A 9466-nucleotide genomic window follows, 5' to 3' on the forward strand; every position below is an offset into this window, starting at 1 on the left:
CAACAGGTGGTGCTTTTGGTCTGAGGGAGAGCCCGACTTCGCCGCGCTTGGAGCGGCAGTTACTCTCACCAATTAGGGCGCGGGGCCTGGCGTGGCGTGGACGCGCTGACTCAGGTGACCAATGGGATTCGGGCTCGGGGGTGGGCCGTGAGGGGTGGGCGTGGTTCGAGTCTGGAACCAAGGTTTCTAGTGCTGCAACCGCCAGAGCTTCCTGGAGAGCTTAGCTGAGCGGGCGTGGGGGTGCTCGTCCGCCCCAGTCCCGAGAAGCCTACCAATGCTTTCTCATTTGGACCCACGCTCCAACTCAGGAGGTGAGAACGTTGTATTTTGGGAGGGGGTGGCTGGCGTAAGATAATAGTGACCTTGGGTATGCTGTTAAGCTTGTGGAATTAGATCCTGAAGATTAGATTATGTGTTAAAATTTTCTGCCAAAAAAAGGCATTTACGTGGTTACTGCGACTTGGACCAGTTGCTGGTAGATTGTCTCCATATGAGGTCTCTGAGATCTAGGGACCCAGAGGAGTAAAGTACATATTACTGTAATTTCAGTGAATGTTAAAGAATTTGAGTGGCAGTGCTTACTCTGTCGTTCGCCTCGGTTTGCCTATGATTCTTATCTCATTTGGTTTGTTTACTGAGGCAACTTTTATTTATCAAGTTCCTCGTGTCGCTTATTTTAGCAGGAAGAGAGAACAGTTGTACATTATTTCACAAGAATAACCTTCATTTTCCCCCTCAGCAGTCTGGTAGCTGGATCTCCTGGGAAGAGAAGTTCTTAAAAGAATAAGAAAGCATTTTTCAATTTGGAACACTTCTCTGCAACTGGAAATGGGGAATGGACTGTCAGACCAGACTTCTATCCTGTCCAGCCTGCCTTCATTTCAGTCCTTTCACATTGTCATCCTGGGTTTGGACTGTGCTGGAAAGACAACCGTGTTATACAGGCTGCAGTTCAATGAATTTGTAAATACCGTGCCTACCAAAGGATTTAACACGGAAAAAATTAAGGTAACCTTGGGAAATTCTAAAACAGTCACTTTCCACTTCTGGGATGTAGGTGGTCAGGAGAAGTTAAGGCCACTGTGGAAGTCATACACCAGATGCACAGATGGCATTGTGTTTGTCGTGGACTCTGTTGATGTTGAAAGGATGGAAGAAGCTAAAACTGAACTTCATAAAATAACAAGGATATCAGAAAATCAAGGGGTCCCTGTGCTTATAGTTGCTAACAAACAAGACCTGAGGAACTCACTCTCTCTCTCAGAAATTGAGAAATTGTTAGCAATGGGTGAACTGAGCTCATCAACGCCCTGGCATTTGCAGCCCACCTGTGCAATCATAGGCGATGGACTGAAGGAAGGACTTGAGAAACTACATGATATGATAATTAAAAGAAGAAAAATGTTGCGGCAACAGAAAAAGAAAAGATGACTGGTGATACCTTTTATATCTGTGTGGAGTAGGTTTTCTCTGGTCTGATTTTGTCAAATGGAAGAGTGTCTTCAGCCTGGTTTGCCTGCCTGCCTTCCTGGATGCTGTTAAAGCTTTGTTTTGTTGAACAATCAGATGTCCAACTCTGTTGCCTTTTGGAAGATGAGTAAATGCAGTGCTTCTTCAAATGGTCTCTCTCCCTACCCCACAAATCTTCTGGTACTGCCCTTTGGGGAAGAAAAGCAAGGATAGAAAATTGACCAGAAAACAGTTGGGGAAAGTTGACCTGAAGTTAGTGAAATAAAACTTTGAAGATTGTCTGCCTGGTGTTTTGTGCTTACATCTTTGTGGGTCAGCAGAAGCCTTTGCAAAGAAATTGTATGCAAGGCTTTGTATGTTAAGATAAAGTGCTAATGAAAGGAAATGTTAAAGTAGATTGTTATATATACAGTTATATTGATCACATTGGTCCAACCAGTCAGGGACAAGGAGGAAGTGTTGGTTTCTTAAGATTTGGCCAAATGAATCTTGACATTTTCTGGAATTAAATACTGTAATGCTATATGTTAATTCTAGACGATGTTTAAGTTGGTCTGACTTCAAATAATAAAAAGGTGTTTAGGGCATATTCAAGTGCATGGGTTAGTTTTTCTGACAAAGCATGTTTTGGTGTATAGTCTTTTACTTTTTAGAAACAGCTATGCATCTTTTTACACGGTCAGGTTTGAAACAAACACCTTTTGGGGGGCTTAGGGCTGTGGAAATATTTTGTTGTCAGAATTACTTTCAGTTGAAGAACCTAAAGTAACTCTTTTATATAGTAGATTTGGGCATGTAGACTAATCTTAAATGCATAAGCTTTGATATGTATATGGATTTATGAAGAAAGCAATTGAAGAATTCAGTCAAGAGGGTGTAATTACAATACCTGGTCTCTAAAGTATTGCAGTTGTAAATTATTTGTTTTATTTGCTGGCTAAACACAGATGTGGTTTTTCATATATTTTTGTAGTGTTTTGAGAAGAGCAGAAGCTTTATAAACACCACCTAATGCACTGTGCAGTGAAAATGTAAGCGATATCCTTATGTGCTCTGAGCTTTAATTTTTTTGTTTACAAACTGAACAGTGTTATGCAGGCAGTCTAGTCTTTATTATAAGGTAGAGAGAAATGATACAGTACTGCAGATAAGAATTACGATTATAGAAAATGAAGGGGAAAGTAGGAAAGCTGTGTTCTGTGAAAAGTCACTAGCACTGTTTATGTTGGACTCCAAAAAATGCTCTAAATTAAAAGGAGGGCAAACCTTTACCTAATTCTTATCTGCAAGTGAAGACTTGCTTCCCGTGATGACATGTTAGCAAATCAACATGATTTCTCTGTGTTAAAGCCAACACCTATTTGTTTTGAAGATAACCAAAAGAAATGCACTTTGCTAGCAGGGTTTGGTTTGGGGTTGGTTTTTTTGTTGTTGTTGTTGTTACTTTTGCTTTTTTTTAAAAAATGGAGTTTTTGGAAACTTGGTTCTTGTTACACACAAAATGAAGTAGCTTCTTTTGGAGCCTTCACATGTTAAGTGTATTAATACCTGCACTAGTGACAGTCACTTAGAATGTTTATATTTATAGAAATGTGGATAATAACTACCAATAAACTACTTGAGGCAATAGGAGAAGTGTTTGGCTTTGAGTTGTAATGTATATATTTACACTTTTGGTATTTACTCATTAGTAGTTGAAAACAACCTTGAAAGCTGGGTTACATGGTCCTATAGTCATGTGACACAGGCACTAGGAAGTGGTTTTCCGGGAGAACCTTTTTTATTACCCTCACTCTGAGATCATGATGTATGCTCTATACATCACTAGATCCAGGATGGATTAGTAAAGCTTGCTGAGAAAAAATCTGAATCAATTTAGGTTTTCAGCCTTCCTGTACGTAGTTCTGTGTAAAACAGTAAAATTATCTCTTGAGGGTTTAGGTGTTAGTCTTACTTTGCAAGAACTTGATAAGCAAATCTACAGTATCTAAGAATTTCATATTTAGTGAACAATAAGAAAAGAGAAAATGGTATGGACACTGTACTAGTTTTTATTTATAAAACACATTTTCAACTAGAAAACTCATACAATTTTCCAGTTTGCTAAGTTCAGTTTCTTCACCACCTATTTTAGCTGTTGATAGTATAGGATAGGATAATAAGGAGTCTTGAAATAAACCCTGAGGATTTTCGACAATAGTTTTATATCTTTTTTTTTTTATTAAGGTACACCTTTTCTAAAGTATATTTCTAAAGTATTTCCTTATATTTAAATTTATTTAATACCAAATATTAAGAACTGCAATGGCTAAATCTAAATTGCTATCAAAAATGTTTTTTAAAAAAAGATTTTGATACTTAGACTTAATTTTAAAAGTCCATAGTTGCTCTAAATTAGATTATAAACATTTAGAAAAGAAAAAGTTATATGCTTAAATAGCCAGCAAAGATTACTAAGAAGTAATCATGGAAAAATACATTAGAAGCCAAAGATGAAGTTATTAGTATAAATATATATATGTATGTATAGAAGGATGATGGATTCTGAACAGAGGGAAAGAGGGGATGTGAAATGTTTTTGTCTGTACAAGGCATTTGACACTTAAAGAATGTTTGATTAATTATTCATGTTGACCTGGAAAGAGGTCTTTAGAAGGTAGAGTGTTGCAGGGTTCTATTTAATAGAAATTCATCAATGATGTAAACAAAATGGTTTCTTCAGCAATAACAAAGATGCAAAAGAATGTTTCTTTAAACTTTTGATGATGTAACAGTCAATGTTTAGTTAAAAGAACTTGGAATCTTGAGTATACCTCATTTGAGGTTGGAATTTTGCATTTAGGGTTTAAATTTAGCAGAACATCCTGTGGGAGAAGTGATGTTTGTGCAACATTTAGTGACTATTCTAAATAGTCACTGAATTATACATCTAAAAATAACTGAATAGAAAATTCTGTGTGTATTTTACCACAGTAGGACTTCAGCAGAATATTAAATACACAAAGTATTTTGGTTTCAAAGAATCAGCTTGAATAGAGCGAGAGCAAGGTGATTTAGAGACCAGATTCAGTTACAAATTACATGAAAGACAGGGATGTTTAAAGCTTAACATGAACCAATGTACCATGTAAAACTAATCATAAAATTCATATTAAAATATGTGACAACCAGAGATGATAGTCTCAACACACCACAGCTGAAGCGTGTGTCAGGTTCTATGAATGTAAGATAGAAATGTAAGAATACCTATCTGGGAGACTCGTTTAGGGGGATGTTAGGTGTACTGTTTCTAAAAACAGCACACGAGATTTGAGGTTAGATGGGTGTTCAAGTCCTGGCTGGAGAGGCTGTTACCCAGGTGAGCTTCTGGCAAGTTCTTTGAAACTTATGGTGTGAATTTCTTCCTGGTAAAATAAAGATAACTGTGTAGAATTTGGAGAGCTTGAATGAAACAATATGAATTATTTAGCACATTACCACCAAGCATTTGATAAGAACTCAATAAATAAGTATCACATCCTATACCTTTTTATATATCCACATGCATGTAAACAAAAGAAAGCTTTGCTTGTGAACTGTGATAAATATCTTAAGTTCAGCCTCCTAAAACATGGGTGGTTGAGGAGAGATGCTGAAGTTGATTCATTTCAATGATGCTCTAGTTTTAAAATAAATCTTTTAACTTTTTATGATGACAAATTTCAAGCTTATGCAAAAGTAGAATACCATAATGAACACACAGGTATCTCTCAAGGATTACTTTCAGCAGTGATCAACTTTTGATCAGTCTCATTTTGTCTGTTTTCCCATCTTTCTCTGTCCCCTTTCTTCTCTCCCTACCCCTGTATTATTTTGAAGTGAATCTTAGAAATTTTATTTATAAATATTTTGGTACATGTCTCTAAAAGATAAGCACCCTTAAAAAAGAAAAAACAACACAATCTCAATATCATCGCATGTTAAAAAAAAAAAAGCTAATACTACTACTTCAGAGTAATCAGATATCTATTCAGTGTTTATATTTCCCGGATGAAAATTTATACAAGTTTTTTGCAATCAAGATTCAATCAGTAATTGTACATGTATTGTGATTGGTTGATATGTCTGTATACATCCTTTCTCTTGTTCCTGTCCCCCCACACCCCATTCTTCCTCTCTTTCTCCCTCTCCCTGTCTCCTTGTTCTTTCTGTCCCTTCCCTCCCCCTCCCCCACATTGCAATTTTATTTTTGTATCGTTTCCCACACTCGAGATCCTGCTGAATGCATCTCCCTTTTGGTGTTTAACATGTTCCTTGTATGGACTCTCACTTTTCTTTGTTTCCCCAAGACCACTTTAAAGGTAATATTTTATACTTTGATCCATAGGTAGCATGTCTGTCCCTTTTGGTGCTGGTAGTGGTCATTGATGGAAATTGTCTTAAACAACTACATCTAATAACAGTGATGACAGAAAGAATTTGTATCTACACTATCCAGTGTGGTAGCCCCTAGCCTCATGTGGTTATTGAATGCTTGAAGTGTGGCTGGTGTGATTGAGGAACATAATTTTTTTGTTTTTTATTTTTTAGGATTTTTTTTATATGGACCATTTTTAGTCTTTATTGAATTTGTTACAGTATTGTTTCTGTTTTATGTTTTGGTTTCTTGGCTGCAAGGCGTGGGGGATCTTAGCTTCCTGACCAGGGATCAAATCTGCACCCCCTGCATTGGAAGGCAAAGTTTTAACCACGGGACTGCCAGGAAAGTTCTATAATTTTAAATTGTATTAAATAGCCCACAGATGAATGTGGCTATTGCGTTGGACAGGACTGGCTAAGAAACTTTCTCCCAGCGATGACTTGCTTATCCTGAAGTTTAGTTCTTACAGGAAAGGCAAGGTGTGCGCGCCAGTGCTCAGTCCTGTCCAGTTCTGTGCAACCCCATGGACTGACTGTAGCTCATCAGGCTCCTCTCTCAGTGGGATTTCTCTGGCAAGAACACTGGAGTGGGTTGCCATTTCCTTCCTCAGGGGATCTTGACCCAGGAATTGAACCCACAGCTCCTCAACTGGCAGGTAGATTCTTTACCACTGCAACCACCTGGGAGGCCCTTGAATATAATTATAACTTTACCCATTTGAACTTGATGTATTTCAACCCTCTGTAGTTATTATCCATGTTTATGCTTAAATTGTCCTGTCTTTGGAGAATTGAGTCCTTTAACTTAACCTTGGTAATCTTTAATAATTTCTTTACTTTTTGGTTTTACAAGAAATTTCTGCCTTATGGTTTTTCTAAAATTCCTTGTTTCTTTTAGTGGGAAAAAGTAGAGAGAGTCCTCTGTATACCCCACTGGGTTTGCATCATTTCTAGGCCTTTTCAGTGAATGGAATAGGACTTTTTTTTGTTGTTCAAAAAAGATATATCATTAATTCACAATGATAATTTCTGTTCCAAGCTTAAAATTCAAAATGGTAGCATCTTTACCTAATCTCAGTCATACTGCTTATTACCTCTTTTCACTTATGTCCCAAATCCTAGTTACCAGTGATACATGCTTATTTCTTTCCTTTATTCCACTCTAATCTCATTATGTTTTCAAAATAATAACAATACTAACACAATACAATTACTGTAAGTGGTTTAGCAATAGTTGTAGTTTCTTTTGTCCTTAGGTTACTAGGGAGCTATAGTAAAAAAAATTTTTTTTCATGTTTGTCTACCACCAGCTGGTACATGTATAGGTACATTTGTTTCACAAAATCTTTTATTTGCTTTTAGAAATGTTGACTCTGGCTTACTTCATATATACAATTATTCCAATATATCTGATATAACTGGGAATTCCTTGGCAATCCAGTGGTTAGAACTCCACATTTTAATTGCCAAGAACAAGGGTTCAATCCCTGATTAGGGAATTAAGATCTCACAAGCCACCTGGCACAGCCAAAAAAAAAAAGACACTTGGGATTAAAAATAATTTACATACCATAATTTAGAAGCCTCTCTTTTATAAATTAAACAACATGAATATTTTCCTCATTCAAGAAAAATGCTTTTCTAGGCAATTTTTATTTTTCAGTTTTAGATCGAGACCTATACTTTGCAGAATTGTATGGTGAAAATTGAAGATCTTGTAGTTTGCATTGGGAAACATCTGATATAAAATGGTCTCTGGTTGTAAAAGAACTCTTACCTTCCAATTGCAGCTCTATGTAATGTCAGCAAGAATATGAATAGTCATTATTTTTTTTTCTTTTTAATGTAGAAACTGAATAACTGAGTAGCAAGTGTTTAGAAACTGTAGGCTTCCAGTGGGCTGGTGTATATTTAAATATTAAAATGAGAACTGCTTGTTTCCCTTAACCTATTAGTTCAGTTCAGTTCAGTTCAGTCGCTGAGTTGTCTCCAACTCTTTGCAACCCCATGGACTGACTGCATGACAGGCCTCTGTGTCCATCGCCAACTCCCGGAGTTTACTCAAGCTCATGTCCATTGAGTTGATGATGCCATTCAAGCATCTCATTTTCTGTCGTCCCCTTCTCCCGCCCTCAAGTCTTTCCCAGCATCAGGGTTTTTTCAAATGAGTCAGCTCTTCACAACAGATGGCCAAGTATTGGAATTTCAGCTTCATCATTAGTCCTTTTAGTGAGTATTCAGGACTGATTTCCTTTAGGATGGACTGGTTGAATCTCTTTGCAGTCCAAGGGACTCTCAAGAGTCTTCTCCAGCACCACAGTTCTAAAGCATCAATTCTTTGGTGCTCAGCTTTCTTTATAGTCCAAATCTCACATCCATACATGACTACTGGGAAAACCATAGCCTTGACTAGATGGACCTTTGTTGGCAAAGTAATGTCTCTGCATTTTAATATGCTGTCTAGGTTGGTCATAACTTTCCTTCCAAGGAGTAAGCGTCTTTTAATTTCATGGCTACAATCACCATCTACAGTGATTTTGGAGCTCAGAAAAATAAAGTCAGCCACTGTTTCCACTGTTTCCCCATCTATTTGCCATGAAGTGATGGGACCGGATGCCATGATCTTAGTTTTTTGAATCTTTAGCTTTAAGCTAACTTTTTCACTCTCTTCTTTTCTTTCACTTTCATCAAGAGGCTCTTTAGTTCCTCTTCACTTTCTGCCGTAAGAGTGGTGTCATCTGCATATCTGAGGTTATTGATATTTCTCCCGGCAATCTTGATTCCAGCTTGTGCTTCCTCCAGCCTAGCATTTCTCATGATGTACTCTGCATATAAATAATAAGCAGGGTGACAATATACAGCCTTGACGTAATCCCTTTCCTGTTTGGAACAAGTTGTTGTTCCATGTCCAGTTCTAACTGTTGCTTCCTGACCTGTATACAGATTTCTCAAGAGGCAGGTCAGGTGATCTGGTATTTCCATCTCTCTTAGAATTTTTCACAGTTTGTTGTGATCCACACAGTCAAAGGCTTTGGCATCGTCAATAAAGCAGAAATAGATGTTTTTCTGGAACTCATGCTTTTTTGATCCAACGGATGTTGGCAATTTGATCTCTGGTTCCTATGTCTTTTCTAAATCCAGTTTGAACATCCGGTAGTTCCCGGTTCACATACTATTGAAGCCTGGCTTGGAGAATTTTGAGCATTCCTTTACTAGCATGTGAGATGAGTGCAATTGTGTGGTAGTTTGGGCATTCTTTGGCATTGCCTCTCTTTGGGATTGGAATGAAAACTGACCTTTTCTAGTCCTGTGGCCTGAGTTTTCCGAATTTGCTGGCATAGTGAGTGCAGCACTTTCACAGCATCATCTTTCAGGATTTGAAATAGCTCTACTGGAATTCCATCACCTCCACTAGCTTTGTTTGTAGTGATGCTTCCTAAGGCCCACTTGACTTCATCTTCCAGGATGTCTGGCTTTAGGTGAGTGATCACACCATCGTGATTATCTCGGTCGCGAAGATCTTTTTTGTGTATTCTTGCCATTTTTCTTAATATCTTCTGCTTCTGTTACATCCATACTATTTCTGTCCTTTATTGAG

The 9466-nt window shown here is 37.6% G+C and overlaps 1 protein-coding gene across 2 annotated transcripts; it reads left to right on the forward strand.

Annotated features, from left to right (window-relative positions):
- Positions 1-222: 222 nt before the first annotated feature.
- On the forward strand, positions 223-2641 carry ARL4A (ARF like GTPase 4A). Of its 2 annotated transcripts, none has more exons than XM_068973044.1 (2): positions 223-311; positions 740-2641. In XM_068973044.1, the coding sequence occupies exon 2, from the start codon at positions 829-831 to the stop codon at positions 1429-1431; it is 603 nt and encodes a 200-aa protein (XP_068829145.1). In that variant the 5' UTR covers positions 223-311; positions 740-828; the 3' UTR covers positions 1432-2641. The 2 variants fall into 2 exon arrangements, with proteins under 2 accessions (XP_068829145.1, XP_068829146.1); XM_068973045.1 differs by having other exon boundaries at positions 228-311; positions 743-2641.
- The last annotated feature ends 6825 nt before the right edge of the window (positions 2642-9466 follow it).

This window comes from Capricornis sumatraensis, chromosome 5 (assembly GCF_032405125.1).
Source record: "Capricornis sumatraensis isolate serow.1 chromosome 5, serow.2, whole genome shotgun sequence".
Lineage (NCBI taxonomy): Eukaryota > Metazoa > Chordata > Mammalia > Artiodactyla > Bovidae > Capricornis > Capricornis sumatraensis.